We start from the raw sequence: 18,302 nt of genomic DNA, 5'->3' as shown, positions 1-18,302 counted from the left end.
TGGAGACGTGTATCACCGTGCGGGGAGTGACATGCTTTCGCAGTCGCCAGACCTTGATACATCCCGCACCGGTCTAGGGTGATGTTGGAGAGTGCTTTGACAGCTTGCGAGGTGGGGCGCGTCAACTACGCACGGGTGTGGCCGGATGAGGTCTAGTATTACAGGCTGGGTTCGGGGTTCAGGCGCCCAGCGCTGCCACTACATTACAATGAGGGTATCCATCCCAGTTACTTCTTGTTAGCTTTTTGTGTAGTGTCATCGTGCGCAACAGGTAATCTGAGAAAATGGGTGGCGAGCGGAGGCGCGGGAAGTTTTCCAAGTGTGTGGGGGGGGGGGGGGGGAAGGGAATAGCCACTTTGGTTAATCCTGTTCCATTAAAGCCATTGGGGTCGAAAGTCAAATTTTCGAGAAAAAGTGTCGCCCCTAGCCCCGTGGTTCTCGCAGCCTTAGGGGTGAGAGATTTGTGCCAATATCCGTTATCCCCCCCCCCCCAACAAAAAAATGCTCGGCCCCAGTGAAGCAGCGTTGGAGAGACGGCCTGCGCAGTTACCCAACACCCCAACAGCACGTTACCGAAGTTTGCACATCGCTGCACTGAATGATAGCCATCACTGCCATCTCGCGGCCGTGCGGTGGCGCTGCTCTCTGCCATGTGCGCCGGACTCCGCCACATCAGCAATGACGGATCTAAATCACCGAAATTTCTGAAAAAGCTTCTATCATTTGGATCTGGAGAAATCTCACGTCAGGTCCGTCCCATCCCTGCAATGAATTTCCGGGAGTAAAATATGTCCATGCAAGAAGCGCTTACCGATAGCTGTCACTGCTCCAGGTGGCGGCACGGGTTGAAGGCTGAGTGCGGGTGGGGCATGACGTGCTTTATTTATTCGTGTTTGTGATTCATGGGTGCGATGAGAATAGAATACATGGAATACCGGGAGTTGTTTTTATGACACTGACCTCTATCATACAGAACACTTTGCTACCAGCGGACAATGTTCTTGTTCAAAGGCATGTGCGGTCAATGCAAGGGCAGATTGAGAACAACGCCTTGGGGAGAGCATCCCTGGCTTGGAGAGAGGTGCAAGATACGAAATCCTGATTTTGGTAAGACTCGAAGGATTTCACTTGATCTTGTCTCATGGAATGCTATCTACCAAACTGTATAAGTTGAAATTGCTTAGATTGCTTCAAAATCCAGAAATGCGACATTTTTACTCAACTTGGGTCATCTTAGAGACTCGGGCATCAGGCAAAAGTTCCGCCGGTTGGCCGACCTTGAATCCGCCCTGGGTCAAAATTGTCCTTAATTGGCAAAGCTGGTTGGGAAGACTGGGGATTTCCAATATGATCTATTCATATTTCCTTTGCTTTCTTTCCTATCTGTTATCTGGTAGCTACTATCGAGAGATGACTACTGCGTTCTTGGTACGAAAGCGGCGCAATGTTTGTGTCTCGGTTTCTTTTGTCTTTTGTAATTCTGGACAAAAAACGAACGTGATATAGTTTCGGATAATCGTCTCCCTTGCTTGTTGCCGGGCGGTATAAGCCGGGTTCACGTAGGCCGTTGCGTGGCCTTCAGTCGCGTGACTACGGACGTCAAGAGGATTGCAGGACGTTCATTGGCCCACTGGAAACGGGCGCTTCACTGGAAGCGGATCGATACTGAGTTCCGGAACTCAACAAGTGGGTGCTTGAGGTCAGTAGGGACATTTTAACATGCTGAGTGCGTATGTCTGAGGGGCAGAGCTGGTGGTCCTGTGCCTGGCCAAATTCCCTCATCCACCCTCAGCCGTGGTAACACTGATTCAGCATCATTCTATGCCCTAATGGGCGTGGCATACAATGTGCCACAGCCCATCTTGTGAATGAGCTGTGGCATGTCATATACCACAGCCCATTCACAAGATGTTTTATCATCTTTCATCTGAAAACCAAAGGGACCCTAATTTGCTAGGAACCAGGATGATAGTGTAAGCTAGTTGAACAAACATTTTAGTTGGCTCACATCATCAGAATTTTTAATCTCCCCACATTGAACTCTTTTAAAAAGCCCTGCTTGATGTGGTTTGGATGGATGGAAGGGAGGGGGGGGGGGGTGTGAGGGTACATCAAACAGCTTTAGTCTCTCAAAATCATTTGCCAGCTATCAAATGTTCCATACTCACTTTTCTTGTCTAAATTGAACTAAGCCTTCTGTACTGGCACCAGTCTTGAAACATGCTTGGGCTTGTTTGATAAGGATCAGTTTTGTAGGATTGCTACTTCCAAGTTACCCACATCGCATGTGGTGTGCAGTGTCACCTCTAGAGAGTGCCATCTCAGTGCCATCTCAGTCAGGAGACACTGGTGGCCTGTGCCTGGAATTTGGAAGGTCTGAAATGTGATTGCATAGCTTTTTTGTGTTCTGCATATCCTTTTATACTGTGCCCCATTTTTCATTGCTGTATCTGTAGCTTGGGCTAGCCTTGAGTGAGATTAGACAAGTAAGGTGGGTTGGGTTCAGGTTGGCCCAAATGTGATGATCGTTAGGTACTGAGCAGCAACAGCAACCAGGTGCAACAGAAGTTCTCCCATGTTAGGAGGACAGACATTTGGGGATATTCCTTATGCCAATGCACATGGGTATGGCATATAATTTTCAGAAATATGGCAGGCTCAGTCCCTGGCCCCCTCTAGTTGCAATACAGCTGGCATGAGTGGCTGGCAGAACCCATCCTATTTATCTATAGGCATGGTTTTCTGTTGGCAGTATTGCATTAAAGCAAAGCTCAAGTTATTAAGTGATCTTGTTTGGCACAACTGCAAAAGCCAGAATCATTGGCATGGTAATATTCAGAAAAGAGGTCAGTGGACAGATTTACTGCCATCACCAATAGCATACTTGGAAAAATGGTGTGGATGGAAATTTTTCAGTGTTTGCCATTTAGGTGACATGGATGTGATTTTTTCATGCTATTGCATCCTCATATCAAAGTTCATAGTCTGTTGCTCCCTTCCTCTCTTAACATCAGCCAATCAGTATCCAGCTGGACGGGATCAGCCCAGTATCTAGATGCTGGCTGGGCGAAGGGGCTGGGCAGATCAGATATCAAGGTTTGAGGTCAAAGGACACAAATTAGCAGCCAACAATGTGCTGTGCCTGTTTTGAGGCTGGCAGGATCCATAGTTCTTGCAGTGGTGAATGATGTTTACATGCAGCATACTTAACTGCATGAATTTTGAAATACTGGGGTGGAAAGATAAATACTAATGCTAGAGCCACCTCTGTTAGCTTGATTAAAATATGTACTTTTTCTGCCCATGTTGAATAAAAGCAAGCATGGTTAAATTATATTTGCCCCCTCTCCCCCATCCTATCTTATTTTGTCAGAGAATCTGTCTGTTTTGATTCCAGGTCTAGCGATGTTTTCCAAGTCTCTGATGTCACTGAGGAAGCCAGCAGTGCGACTGCGGCAGTGTCTTATTGCTGTGGCTGGTGCAAAGGGTCAACAATGGAAACACACAGAATCTGTAAGCTGCTCTCTCCATTGTCAGTTAATTTGTTGGATCTTGAAAAGGAGTTTGTGCAGTTACCTGCTCAGTACCTGTTCAATGAACCACTTTTTGAAGCATGTGCTTGATAGTCAATAGCCAGTCATTGTGATAAAGTAGAGTTCACCTTTGTGTGTGATGCATTAAAGCATTGTTCTTCAGGATTGTGTGAGGAGGCAACCAAGGTGCATTCATGAAAAAACTAAATTTCACACAAATAATTGCGGGTTTAATGTACTGATGAAGGGAGCAGTCTCAAGGCACTGGTTCCTGATGTTTTCAATGTGTGTTTTTTGCATCTCAACCTAATTTCATTGTGATATTATTTATGGTTGTCATCTGTCTCACTATGTTTCATGCCTGTATTGTTGTTTTTTGCAGTGTATTGGTGTGATGACATTATGACAGCGATAATGTCACCTGCTGCAGCCCGATCCTCACAGTCCTCTGGGCGCTGTTGCAGAGCTTTCCTCGGCAGGAGGAAGTAAGTTCTCCAATCCCTGTGATGTTTTTTATGTGCCGGCCACCGCTGCATGGCTGCTTGGATCGCAATAGTGATTTGCCCTCTTCTGTGCCTGCTGTAGTAGCAGGTGGTGCTGCTAATGCTGACCATTTCGCGGCAAGGCCACATGACTGTCAGTGGTTGGTGGTGCGGCAGACATCGCTGAAACAGTATTTCTGATGGGCTCATTCCAATTAGAAGCCACAGGTCTAGCAGTGCTTGGATCCCTATGTTACAATTGGGTGGAACACAGTTTATACTTAAGTTTAGTTATGGTTGAGTCTTGATTGGAACCATCATGAGCAGCTTAACCATGGCTGAATTGATAGCCAAGTGGTAATCATAACAGGACAGGGAATGCTCGGTTTCCAGACACGTGGTGTCTCACTGCCGATCGGAGGTATGCCTATCCCAGCTACTGCCATCGGATCAAGTGACATCTTTTGTAGGAAGCTATGTCGAGTGACTTGTATGACAGCTTCAGATTTAGAGCCCTTGCATAGCCGAGCTTGTCGCCGTTGTTGGGAGCCAGACATGCAGGATGGACCGACTCCGATAATTTGATAGTTTCTCCTTGGCCTTTCACCAGACAGGATGTCAGAGGGTTTAGCGTATGGTGGAGCGCTGCGACGCGGCCGTTCCGGGTTTGGTTGATCCCCTGGCCAACTGCGAGCTGACCTTTCTGTGCCGGACAAGCCAAACAACGCACCCGGTCGGAGGCTCGTATCGAGCACTGCTGAATTACCAGTACAGCATTTTTCGCGTTCGCCATGCAGGCAGCAAAGGAGAGGCTAAAAACGTCGTCGACCATTCTGAATATTGGGCATGTGGATTGTCCCAAAACTGTCAGATCTTCTCTATTTTTCGACAAACAGGAGGGTATCGTTTCAAAATCTGCAGCGAGGACCAGGGTGGCGTGCCCCAATTTCCGAAGCTGGTCGCAATACGGGTGTTCCTGATTGGTGTAGAATGCGGCGTGTCAGTGCTTCATGAGAATTGCACGTACTTGTCAAGCGCGTCGTACGCCCGTCAAATACAATTCAACGCATGTTTGTGATGATAGTGAAAACATTGTGATAACGACCTAGCATCATCACAGTTTGCGGGTTAGTTATCATTTTGAGTTGATAAGCCGCTTTTGATGAATGCAGCCCACAGTATAACTTGTTGTAACCTCCTATAGGTATCTCATTATTCCTCGAAGGAAGCCGATGACGTTTTTTTTGCCAGGCAAGCGCTGTATTTTACTTGTAGTCTTATAGGTAGATGCTAGACTGTTTCAGGGGGGTGGAGCGGGGCAGGACCAGGGAGGGGCTCCTGCGCGTCCGCCGTCGGCGCAATCTCCTGCATGCGTTTGAGACATGGCTCTCGGTTTTTTGGGCACGCTGAGTGTGCTCGCTAGACATTGTACAGGCTGCACCTGGCACTGGACGGTGGCGGCGACTGGGCGTGTGAGACCGCCAGCGTGGCACTTCTGCCCGCCGCAGCAATACGCGGAGCAGCAGCGGCGCAACCGACGGGCCGGCCATATGTCCGAGCTGGTGCGCGACTTCCTGGCGCCGGCCGATTTCCACCGCGCCCTCGTCGACGTCGGCATCGACTTCTTCTGCGGCGTGCCCGACTCGCTGCTCAAAGGTGCGGTGTGCCCGGGTGTCTGTGCAAAGGTGTAGCCCCACTCCCTGCTCTCGAAGATATGTCCGATGCCGTGATCATGTGTCCGACTCCCGGCTGGAAGGCGTGCTACAGACGCCCCAACCCCCCTCTCTTGATGTCCGATGCCGTGGTCGTGTACCCGACTCCCGGCTGGAAGGCGTACCACAGACGCCCCCCCCCCCCCCCCCCCCTTCTCTTGATAAGGGATTTCCAACCGTTTGCAGATGCGAGATTCCTATTTCCCAGTGAAATGTGCGTTAAAGATATACAGGCGGGTTTCGACTCCCGTCTATCAGTTAAGCCTAAACTTCTACTCAGAGTCTCTCAGTCTCTGATCACGGGCACGCCCGCCACTCCCATCTGTCAAGACTTTCTGCTTAGAGTCTCCCAGTCCTCTTTCAAAGGTATAGATGGCATGACTTTCTGGTGAAAAATCACGCCGGACGTTTTACATACGTACGCCTGCACCACACGCACGCCCGTACCGGCTGAAACACACATTGATATTCTCTTTGACACGCCTTTCATTGCTAGCCTGTCTGTATGTCATCGACGGCGGCAAAAGGACTTTAAGGCATTTGTATTTTTTCTCACATGCTTTTTTCCGAGACAAGCACAACACTGTCACCAAGCGAAACAGGCACGCTTGCTTACTGAGTCAGAATAGAACACAGCTACAGATCATAGCAAAGTTATCATAATATATCACTTGACACACCAAAAACAAAACTATCACAATGTATTTTGAATTAGATAAACTATGCTAACAGCGCTCACATCTAAGTTCTTGACGAAGTCCCTGATATGGCTGACTCAGTTTGACATGACCTAGATTTGCTCGGCATTAATGTCACAGCTTTTATGCCACGAATGTTACGATGTTCGATGATAGAGAGTTCGAAGATAGAGAGATGAAAATGTTCGAAGATAGAGAGTTCGGTAAAAAAGCAAATATAGCTCTCTTACCGAAGTTGTTCCTACTATCGCCGTTGGTGAAACAGGCGGCCTCCAGCGGCGCACGTCAAAGCTCGCGCCACTCGCCACGTCATCTGATCCCGATGCAGAAGGGTTCACCAAGCTATACTAGTGGCCGCGCAGCGAGGTGGCGCCTCTTGCCGGTAGTTCTTGCCGCTGCACCATGCATCGACGCTGTTCGGGTGCCATCTACGGAGCACGCAGAGCAGCCATTGTGCACGCAACTCTGTGCCTAGCCTGATACTCGCGATCTGGCAGACTTCTGCGCGTACATCACGGCCAGCGTGGCCGAGTCGCATCACGTGATCGCGGCCAACGAGGGTTCGGCGGTGGCGCTGGCGGCCGGCTATCACCTGGCCACCGGACGCACTCCGCTCGTATATCTGCAGGTGAGAGAGCTCGTGCCAGCCGCCATCCTAGCTGGGCTGTGTGGCAGGGGCGTCACCAGGATTGGGCAGCCTGGGTGTATCCAGCTCCATTGGGGGGGGAGATGGTCCAAAATTGTGCTCGAGGTGAGGAGTGACCGATGATTTGGTGACCAAACATTCTGACTAGCTAAGCTTCACTCGAGCGATGTAGAGTCAGTCATGCCCCCCCCCCCCCCCCCACCGGCTCATTCTCCACCGGTGAATCGGTGACGGCCCTTGCCTCCGGCCGTGAACTCGCAGAGACTCGCATCGGTTGTTCAGAATGGCCCGATAGGGGCCGATCATGGTTCATTATGCGTATCGGTACTTAGTTCCTTGAATTGAGTGAGAATTTTGCGAAGTTAACGTATCGCTATGTTCACTGCCGGCTGAACCGGAGTTGTTAGCCTCTGCGCCGTTGCGGCTGTGCTGACCGCATAGTTTGAAAATCCGGACCTTTCTCTGCCATTTTCGCTGCATTCTTCGTGTCTGTTGTAATGTGCTGCCCGCCACGCCCGAGTCGTGTTTAGGAAGCCGTGTTCCCAGTCCGGCCGCGTCTGGCATGGTTGCATCTCTCTGAGATCTGGCGCCGGCAGAACTCTGGCCTGGGCAACGCGGCCAACCCGCTGCTGTCGCTGGCCTCGCCGGACGTGTACAGCTTCCCGATGCTGCTGCTGATCGGCTGGCGCGGCGAGCCGGGCAAGCGAGACGAGCCGCAGCACATGGTGCAGGGACAGGCCACACCCAGATTGCTAGGTCAGTCCCATGGGTCAGTCAGCCGCAGCAGATAGTGCAGGGCCATACCGCACCCAGCCTGCTTTGTGCAGGGACAGACCGCACCCAGCCCGCTAGGCCAGCTGCCGTTTTTCGGACGGCTCCACAGAGCCTCAGCACGTGGTCCAGGGCCGGCAGCGCGTGCCTACCAGGTCAACCACGGGTCCGCCATGTCAATCACAGGGGTGGCACGGGCACGCTATGGACGGGCTGCCGAGACGGTCGACAGATGGCGCGCGCCGCCGTACGGACAGACGAGGTGCTGATGGATGGCCCGCAGGGGTACCGCAGAGGTGGGCGCTCTGTCACGCATGGTCACCACAGATAGACGGTACGCTCGCGGACGGGTCGCGGGAGCGCTGCCGACAGACGGGATCTCTCGAGCCACACGCTCGCCAGCGGTCTGAAGTCCAACATGGGCGGACGGGCCTGTCAGCGGCTTGACGCGGGTTTGCCGTGTGCTGTCATAATAGTCACAGATGGCCCAGACGCGATTACGTAGGCCTGATAGGTACGATTGCTGATCACAGACATTGTTTATGGTACTGAGACCAAGGCGGACGACGTGTTTTTCCGTAGAGGGCTTCGCAAAAATGGGCAGGAGTCACATTGCTTCCTGTGCACGCTAGGATGCCAGTGTAATGGATCTCAGGCTCAGCACATACCTTCAGTCTTTCCAGGGAGAGGTCGCAGGTTCATTGACAGTTGGTGCTGTCGTAAATGAGTCGAAAGCCCAGCACATGTTGATGTCTGGGAGAAGTCACTAACGCGGATCATTCAGTCTCCCAGTTCAGAACTGTCAGCAGTCTTGGGACATGTGGGAAAATCTCTGGGTCCATGTGATGCGACAGGTCTGGTCATTGTTTTACTTGGGATGCGGACGGAGGCGCTCAACAGCGTCGTCGGTATCATTCTGATCATCAGAGGCTGCACCGGCTGATTGTACCAGGCTCCTTAGCATCACGTTATCCTCGCACTAAACCTGAGATGGACTGACCCACTTTCACAGAATTGACTCGGGATGAAACAGTATTGTGCTGTTTGCCACCTGTCTATTGACGCGAAAACAACAGTATTGTTTGTTGAGCTTCTCTCAAAGCACGTGGTTGTTAAGGCATTGCAGCACGGTATTGTATGCTTTCATGTAGTGACTCGCAGTTGGCACCATTGCCCACCGTTGCCCTGATGTCGGCTGCATTGGTCGCTTGACCTACGGCGTGTGCTGTCGCCGCCCAGCGTGAGCCCGTGACCCGATCCGGTGGTGCCAGCTGACTAGCCCCGCTATCCCTGTGTTGGCCAGACGCCATGGGCATCCCGTCTGAGCCGCTGCCGGACTACATAGCGGGCGCCGAGCGGGCGCTGCACACGGCCCTCCGGCACATGCGAACCGTTCAGGGGCCGTACGCGCTGCTGGTCAAGCGACAGGCGTTCTCGCCGCATGCGCTCGAGCTAGAACCGGCGTTCGAGTGAGTCTGCAGCGGGACGAGCATGCGACAAATGCCCAAACCAGCTGTGCTGCTGTAAGAGAAGCGTTGTAATGTTCTGCCTGTTACCCTCGCCCCCCCCCCAAAAAAAAAAAAACTAGGGAAAGCTTCTCAGCTACGAGCGTTTTTGCTGAATGTTGAACAGTAACTCATATTTCTAGGAATGTTTTCACTTGTTTGCCCTTGCATAACTGATTTGCTCACATGTGGTTAGTCGGATATGTACTTGCCATTCGTTTGCTGTGTCAACTACCTACACGCATACTGGTAAAGGCAGCCGGGGGCTGCCGTCCCACGCGTTAGGAGCGTGGCCCAACCACCTGGCCGCCGTCGCTGACCGCCCGACCCCGCCGCGCTAGTTCGCCGCTCAGCCGCGAGGCGGCGCTGCAACTGCTGGCCGACGGGCTGCACGACCGCGACGTGCTGGTCAGCACCACGGGCATGGCATCGCGTGAGCTGTTCGAATACCGCGTGGCGCGCGAGCAGGGCCACGAGCGCGACTTCCTCACGGTCGGCTCCATGGGACACGCCTCGTCCATCGCGCTTGGCATCGCTCTGCAGAAGCCGGCGAGGCAGGTGAGCTGATGCGGCGAGCAGGCGTGCTGATGCGGCGAGCAGGCGTCTGACAAGGGGAAAAGACACAGGGCTCTGGCGTGGGATGGAGTGTTGGTGAGGTTCCTAAACTGGTTGTGGACCGTAGACAGGCATATATGTGGTATATGCCTCAGTCATTTTTGTTCGGCCTTCCGTGTCGGGCTGTTGATCCGAGTGAGTGCTCGATAATGTTTTTTTTCTGTGTTCCGTGGTGGACCTTGATGATGGATGAATATCCGCCACGTCTTCATCCGGCGTCCAGGTCACTCGTTCCTTTTGTCCCACCTCTCCGGAGGCATCTGTTTGGGGACACCATGCGACCCTGTGTGGAAATAATTCGCAACGCTCTCGACACGGACGCTGGTGGGGCGCGTTGTTCAGCGAGTCAGCGTGAGTCCGCCGTGTTCCGTGCGTCGGCCTGCTCACCACCGCCGGGACTGGCCGTCGCGCGCCCCTGCCGGCCGGCTGCTCGGTACTCACCCCCTCCCCCTCCCCTGCCGCCAGGTGGTCTGTCTGGACGGTGACGGCGCCCTGCTGATGCACATGGGCTCGCTGGCCATCGTCGGGCAGCGCCAGCCGCGCAACTTCAAGCACGTGGTGCTGAACAACGGCGCGCACGACTCTGTGGGCGGTCAGCCGACGGCCGCCGCCGACCCTGCCTCACTCGACATCGCGCAGGTGGCGCTGGCGTGCGGCTACCGTCAGGTGAGCGGTCGCCAGCAGGCGCCGATTTGGTGCCGCGCCTTGCCAGAGTCTGTCTGCCGGGTTGAGGAGGCTTGACTGGGTCAGGTCGTGCCGCGAGCCGGCGCCGGCTCTGGTGTCGTGTCTTGCCGGTCCGGTCGTGTTTGTGTCTAGTCCGAACTATTGAGGCTGCTCGTTGTGGCTTACCGTAAAAACGTAGCTGATGTGCCACTGTATTCGTGAGGTGGTCGCACTCTACTGAAATCGGTACAAATAGCTGTACACCAGTCACGTGGTCGGTCACTCATTCGACAGAGAGGACCTACCGACGTGTAGTGGGGCCCGCCTCCCCACCTCTTCCGTGCCGATTTCGATGTCAGCCCGGTCTTTCCTGCGTGGCTCGGCCACCTGTCTCACACCCATCGATGTCATGCCGTCCCTGCTGCCAGCCCAGAGCTGCGGTAGGTCGGCGCCGCCGCTGACCGCTGGCCGCCGGCAGACGATGCGGGCCGAGACGGGGCCGGAGCTGGCGGCGGCCGTCTGCCAGCTGCGCGCCGCCGATGGGCCCGTGCTGCTGGAGGTGCGCGTGGCGGCCGGCGCCCGCGACAACCTGGGCCGGCCCAGTCGCTCGCCCGTCCAGAACAAGGCTGACCTCATGCAGTTCCTGGCCACCGACTGAGTGCGGGGCCGCGGCGGCAGGCAGCGAGGGCGCCGGCCGCCCCGCGCCCGCTCGGCGGGAGCGGGAAGGAGCGGAGGCGTTGCGGCTGGTGCGGTCGGTCGCGGATCCGTGGCTGTTGCCGAGGCGGTTTGCACTCCGACAACCGCCGAGGGCACGGTGCGACCCCGCCCAGCGTTGATTTAACCAGGGTAACTAATCAAATTGGTGCGTGGAGGCTCGCTGGGCCTCCCGTGAAGACGCCGGCTGTCTCACATAGCACCGCGTGCTGACGTCTGACGGACGGCCGCAGGAGGAATGCGTGCTGATGTCTGACGGAGGACCGCGTGCTGACGTCGCGGAGGACCGCGTTAGGTGCTGCGCGCTGCCTCTCACCACCGCTGCCGGTCTCGCTTACGACCGGACGTGTCCACTTCACTGCCATTCACATTCACTTTACTTCACACATTCCCGCTTCCGAATTACAAGACAGACGGGCGCTCGCCAGCTGGCGTCTCGCGGCATGACGTCACTGACTTCACGCTGTGATATAGGCATTCTGCGATGATTTCCTGTGACGGTGGCGGCCGTGTTCAGGCTCCCGATGAGCCGTGACATTCTTCATGCAGCCCTGCCTCACGATAGGTGGCAGGCAGAGTGCCGCGCGCCGGTCACGAGATTGACAGACTGCGAACTTTCCGAGATGCTAGTCTATTTGGCCATATTACTGTTCTTCGGTCCGGCTAGTCCGGCGCTTTATGGGCGCGCATGCTCGGCGGCCAACGAGCCCACGTGTGTCGTGTTGTGATGCTTCCATGTCCATTAAGGTGTGCCATCGAGGGGGTGAATTTCTTGCAATCAGCTGAGACGAAGCTTTTCTTCGGCACACGGATGAATAAAAAACTTTCAGGTCCGTCGTACCGCACCAATGTTGATATTCGTGAGGCGGAAGCAGTTTTTCTTTGATAGTACAAGGAAGCCGTATTCGATACTAGCGCCACCTATTTTACGCACTGGGATCATCCTCCAACAAGCCTCAAAGCTGCCACATTCCACACTACTGGTACTTGGTGGATTAAGTATGAAATATATATATATATATATATATATATATATATATATATATATATATATATATATATATGTGTGTGTGTGTGTGTGTGTGTGTGTGTGTGTATCATGAAGAGCACCAGCAAAACATTGCCAGACAGCTTTTAACCTGACTTTTTAGTAAGGAACATTAATTTTTGGCAAAACCCAAAGCTGTGCAGTTATGAGAATGCTCCAGCAGACCGGGTTAGGTCTAAGTCCGTTATTGTTAACACATCCCTGTGATGTGATGTGATGAATTCATGTGGTTTTTGCGTGAGAGATATGGGTTTATTAGTTTAGTTTTGCCGGTACTAAAACATTTATTTCGAACAATTACTTGCATAAGCATGCCGAGGGCCACACGGTCACGCACAAAACATTTTGTGATAGGCCACCCGGCTCTACCGTCCCATCACCAACTGCCGACTACGGGAAAACATCGAGCTACATCAGGTGACTGAGCGAATCGAAGAGGTATTTCACTAATACCATCTTCAAGACCGCGACGATAGAAATCAGGGTACTGTGGACCAACGAAGCGATCCCTGTTCATGATCTAAGATACGTGACAAAATTGATCGAGAGGGATTGATGTCATCCCAACAGAGCTATCATCAAGAGATCAAAGAAAGAGAGTGACACAGCAACGCCGCCACTGCGAAATTCAACGAGCTTCTTGATGTCGCGAAATGCTAGTGCAAGCCTCAGTGCAGCTTTCCATGCCCAGTTGCCTGCTCAGTGTATCAGGGGGAAGTTGCCATGAAGGACCAGTGCAGGCACCGGAAGCTTACGCTGAGGTCATATGACCGGGATGCTATTGTGGCAAGGGGGGCTCGCGAAATGAGGAGGATAACTAGGCAACTCCAGGGGCGTCGTGGCTCGGCCACCAGTGAGGCGGTATCTGCTGCTGAACCTGAATCACCCTCCCCGCCGACTGCTGAAACGACGCCGTCTGCTCAGCCTGCGCTGGCTACAAGTGCTGACCCGAGCCTGCTCCGAGACCATGTGGTCTCAGCGCTGGAGAGTTAGCCGAGAGCACGGATTCCTACACGGTTCCGTACATGGTAGAAGGTGGCGACGACGCCGAGTGTTCGTTCCGGTTGAGACCACCGTCCCTGTATATGATTACGTCATCGGTCTGACTAACACCGCTCTGGCAGTTGGCAACTACGGTGGCTCAAACCGAGCCACTGCTGCCATTATCAACGCCTTTGAAGAAGACAGTAGAGACGGACTGGCTACTTGAAATCAAATATCGTAGATCCTAAGAAGATCTGCTGCGCAAGAGACAGAACGAGAAAGGAGACGGCTCATTAAAATTTTGAAGCAATCCACGAGTCAGGTTTGACCATCCTCTACTCCGACGGACGCGAAGGCAAGAGCTAAATGAGCCACACGGGGCCAGACGGATGCCGTCGAAAAACACGTGGCTGTCATCACTGAGCCAGGCAACCGCTACGTGACTCATTTTACGTCCGAGTTTGGTCACGCCCTGCACTTGTTCAACGACCTATACTCCATGAGCCCGCAGCGCGACGTCCGAGCATCAATGTGCTCGGTTGCGATGGCACAACCGTCAACGCCGAAACGATAGGCGACGTGTTCCGGCTGTTTGAGCTGGCCACCGAGTCACCCGTACACTGGTTCATCTGCCAGCTGCAGGGCAACGAGCTGAGCCTCCACCATCTGCTACGAGCTTGGACGGCACGACCACGGGATCGAATTTTTTTACTGGACCCATCGGCAAGACCTGTGCCGGAGAGGTCTGGGAGAGGGACGTTGTGGTATTCAAGCCTAGGTCGGGGTACATGCCAAACCTGCCGGTCGACCTGATTCGGGAGCTGAGCACCAACTAGCAGTTGCTGTACCTTCTGGCCGCCGGTGTTCAAAACGGCTCTGTCCGAAACGTGACAGCCCAGCTGCGAATCGGACCATCAAACCATTTCAGGTAAATATGAAAATGCATTATCTTCGAACGTATAGCAATGAGTAAGTAAAGTTCATCAAGTATCAATTGGTATTTCATGTGCTCACTGTTGAGCATTGATTATCATACCTTGTGCTGTAGTATGTCGCATCATTTGATGGTTAGTTCATGCTTACCAGCATATTTGTTTATATGTAGTCCGTCATATTTAAGGACTCTGGATATCGGCATAATTACAAACACTAAAGAGGCGCAATTTTTTGTATGATCTAATGATAAGTTCGTAGCGCATTGTTGTAATATATTCGCTTTGTTTTCAGATGGTTGGCACTGGCCGCTCGTCTGCTTCTAGTTCACATTTCTACCGAGACCTACAGCAGCGCTCTCAAGAACCTCGTCCAGTGCGTGGTCGGCCACTATGTGTCAGTACGGTTCGTCATCCGACAAAACAGCGGCTCCGGCTTACGCAGCTTGTTCCGGAGCATCGCGCCGCTCCGCGGCCTGCCGCAGCACACATAGGCCACGGTGCAGCCAGTCCTCCAGCGTAACGGGTACTGGGTCCGTCCGGAACTGCTGCTGCTGGACATGGTGTGGGATGAGAACCGCATGGTCCGCGAACAGGCGGTTCCGATCCTCGCGCCGCACGTGAGCAGCAAACCGAGCGTTTCCTTCAGCCCAGGATCTTCGCCATCTCAGCGGTAAACTTGGAGGCCGTGAGGTACACCGAACTGATTCCCTGGCATGGACCAGTTACACGCCCTTCACTGCGAGACCTCACCGACTGCGGGCTGCGGAACAAAGTGCAGGCACCGCTGGCCATCTTGCCCTATCTGGTCCACACCAGAAGTGCGACGCAGCGCTGCACTGCCGAGGACGTCTGCGACCAGGACTGGACCTTCGGCAAGATGTGGAGCCTAGCTACGAAGGTATTTCTGCTACCGTGCGATCTCTGCTGACACGCGTTTTGGGTTTACAGTCTGTAAGCAATTGCTGTTTGGGTCGGTGCATCGAATACACAGGCTTGGCAACGAGCAAGACATGCATGGGGTCTCCCTACGCCCGTGGTACAGGCTGCAGAACTTGCTGTGTGTATTGAGTTGCACACCAGACAATATATTCTGGGTGATATGCCATACATAGTTTTGTTTGCATCACGTGAGTTGTCTTAGAGGAGTGAAAGTCGAAAGCATTGCTAACCATGCTAACCATTGCATGCTAACCAGCATACTCGTACGAGTTCATACTCAACGGCACATAAGTTTCCACCAAATGGCAATCAATCGGGCAATGTCTGATCCGCATATTAGACCTTAGACCGGGACATTCTCGTGCGACAGCATAAAGAGCGCTCGTTAGCATCGTTTCTATACGCAAAGGTATTTTGGGTCGCTTGCCGCCCGCGGCTTGGTGTCACCTGCGGCGGCGGCCAGCCGCCCAGCATGGGGTGACTGCAACGCCTGGGTATCGATTTACGGCGATATTTCGATCGGCTCGCGCCTCACGAATTTAAGTTTCTGGGAAGAACTTTTGCCATGCCGTGTACTTCTGGACTCCTGCGCCAAAGAATTTCTTTGTCTCACAAGGTTTTGTTACTGATGTCACACCCTAATGTCCACTGTCCCTGCAATCATTGGTGCGCCGCGGCCCGGCCCGGCCGACGGGTCCTCAAGTGTACATTTACCCGGGCAACATACGTAGCCGGAACGAGGTCCGTATCCAACTGCCCGTCACACGCACATTCCCCGCTGACGTCGGCCGCCCCAAACGCCTCAAGCCATTCCCACGGCACGCTAGACAGAGGCGGATCCACAGCGATGCAGGGCGTGACATCGTGTTGAAGCGGTCAAGAACCAATGCCATCAGAAGCTCCAGCGGGCACGCTAGACAGAGGCGGATCCACAGCGGTGTAGGGCGTGACATCGTGTTGAAGCGGTCAAGAACCAATGCTTCCAGAAGCTCCAGCGGGCAGCATCTTTTTCCGCAGTCTTCCGGTCACTCCTGGTATCTGAATGTCATCAGTACAAGGACGGTCGTGGTAGTAATTGGGGCTCTAGGGTGCTTCGACTGTGCGGTCATGTAGCGCCCATCACTAAAGCGGTCAAGAACCAATGTTCTGTTCAACACGCGCCCGGGTGGGGGGGGGGGGGGGGTCATTTAGCTTCTATCATTTCCGGTGACTTTGATTTCACAACGGTGATTGTGAATCAAACAACGGTTTTGGCAACGGTGATTTCATTTATAATCCAGCGACCTCTAGTCATTTCCGACCCAATATTTGGTATCTAAACCACCGCATCACAAACTACTCTTTATTCCGCGGTCCTCCACCCTAGACGGCTTACGCCATAGTCGCTAGATGTCGGGCGGCCACATACTACGGTTTAGGAACCACATCGCATACACATCACCGCATGTGCATTATGTATGAAGGTCGGACCAGGGCTAAACCAACTTGTTTTTTTACTCGATAGCCTGCTGTATGGGGTAGTTTCTGGTGTTCATTTCGAATTTACTTATGCCAGGGACCACAACAGTTACCTTCTATGAACTTCTTAAGCGTCAATTTGACCCGAAGGTCTTGATCTAGGAACCTAAATCTGCCTTGCAAGTAAGTTTGCATACAGGCTAACCCACGGTATGAATTTGGTACTCGTTGCTCTCCTATTTTTAGAGACATCAAGGGGTCAAATTCCCCCCTCCGAATGAAGGGTATTCAACCTGCCACCCGGGCGCGTGCGACGGGACTAGTGCGAGAGCTTCTTCTTCCGGGGTCCTCCAGCCAGCCCTTTTATCTGAATGCCGTCACAATGCGTCACTCACGGACACCTGTAGCTGTAGTGTAACGTTTACCGTACTTCGCTAAATGTTGTTAATGTACGTCTGATGCATGGTTCCGCATCATAACGGTTCGTCTGATCATGATCATAACGGTACGTCTGATCATGGTTCCGCATCATAACATTTTTTTTTCGTAACCCGCCCATTGCGCCAAATAAACGTCTATCCCCATTTGTGTGTGTTAAAGAGAGATATAGCTGCCGTTTGTCAGGCTTGATCCCTGCACTTGCATGATGCCTACGGGTTTCAGTAGTCGAAACCAGTAAGTCGAGACATTCGGGTACCTATTTAGACAGTGTGCAGTTGTCGGCACTCACGCGCTGAGCAGTGGCAGGCTGACGCGCTGGCCGCTCGCGGGGCAGCGCACTGGGACGTCTCGGGTCACCGACAGGGCCGACCGGCGATTAATGCACTCTCGGTAGGCAGCATGCACATTATTCGCACAGGAACCCTGCGATGCGTCCAAAAAGTGCAAGCTCAAGGCGCAGACACGCCGTTAGTCAATGGTGACCTTGCAGCCAACCAACACCGAACACGCTACGGTGCCACTAGCGGCGCGAGAGGTCGTGGCTCGGAATCAGGGGGTGGCTTCTCGCACCTAGCATATATCTGGTGCAGCCGGCTACGACGCACATACCGGTCTGCTGCAGCTTCTAATGACGCCACTGTCCCTGACAGACTCCGGCGAAGGCAGCCATGGTGCGCTGGCCGGTTGTAGGCGCCTGTGATGACCGGGCACGGTATGTCGGCCCACCAAACACTCCTGAGACGACGCGTGGACGCCAAATAATCGCCCGTCCGAGGTTCGTGTGTTTAAAGCGGTGTCATCGGCCGTCGGAGGTTCAGATGTTTATGTTGTAATCGAGTGAAACCTCACACCTTCGGTTATCAGATCCGTGACAGATCGAACACATCGACCGGATTTTGTAGGCTTGGTGCACAGTAGTGCACCAAGCTTCACGCTAAGACTGGTGGTTCCTGAACAATATTTTTCAAACAACCCCCGATCGTATGACTGGCTTTCTAGGTCGCGATGAAGCTAACGGAGCCTACATCAACACGATCGTGCATGACATTTGCGTTATTATTACTCTTTAGCTGTATACAAAATTTCCGAGTACACTTCCACGACACAGTGTATGTACAAATGAGTGGTATCGAAACACGCGCACATCACGACTACAGG

General features: G+C 53.2%; 2 protein-coding genes across 2 annotated transcripts in view; one reads left to right on the top strand and one right to left on the bottom strand.

The window, feature by feature from the left end:
- Positions 1–1,452: 1,452 nt before the first annotated feature.
- LOC119111117 (phosphonopyruvate decarboxylase) lies at positions 1,453–11,283 on the top strand. Its single transcript, XM_037234945.1, has 10 exons — positions 1,453–1,699; positions 3,398–3,513; positions 3,998–4,018; positions 5,524–5,671; positions 6,923–7,053; positions 7,668–7,827; positions 9,146–9,311; positions 9,689–9,905; positions 10,428–10,628; positions 11,245–11,283. Exons 2-10 carry the CDS (start codon positions 3,406–3,408, stop codon positions 11,281–11,283), a joined length of 1,191 nt encoding a protein of 396 aa, XP_037090840.1. The 5' UTR covers positions 1,453–1,699; positions 3,398–3,405.
- Positions 11,284–17,653: 6,370 nt separating this feature from the next.
- Positions 17,654–18,302, bottom strand: part of LOC119111116 (protein patched) — a gene marked incomplete in the record, with an annotated part of 42,997 nt that continues 42,348 nt past the window's right edge. The window contains 1 exon segment of the mRNA XM_037234944.1: positions 17,654–17,664. Coding sequence (XP_037090839.1) covers positions 17,654–17,664 — 11 coding nt within the window.

The sequence above is a fragment of the Pollicipes pollicipes genome, unplaced genomic scaffold (assembly GCF_011947565.3).
Source record: "Pollicipes pollicipes isolate AB1234 unplaced genomic scaffold, Ppol_2.1 Scaffold_7261;HRSCAF=8764_pilon_pilon_pilon, whole genome shotgun sequence".
NCBI classification, from domain to species: Eukaryota; Metazoa; Arthropoda; class Thecostraca; order Pollicipedomorpha; family Pollicipedidae; genus Pollicipes; species Pollicipes pollicipes.
The sequence above is the reverse complement of the archived record's forward strand: the minus strand, read 5'-3'. Positions and strand labels throughout refer to the sequence as shown.

Bases quoted from the DNA above. Each gene is read 5' to 3' on its own strand.
- LOC119111117 (XM_037234945.1), top strand. From the start codon at position 3,406: ATGTTTTCCAAGTCTCTGATGTCACTGAGGAAGCCAGCAGTGCGACTG. The intron at 7,054-7,667 runs GTGAGAGAGCTC...TGGCGCCGGCAG, and splicing joins CTCCGCTCGTATATCTGCAG to AACTCTGGCCTGGGCAACGC. The intron at 9,312-9,688 runs GTGAGTCTGCAG...CCGCCGCGCTAG, and splicing joins GAGCTAGAACCGGCGTTCGA to TTCGCCGCTCAGCCGCGAGG.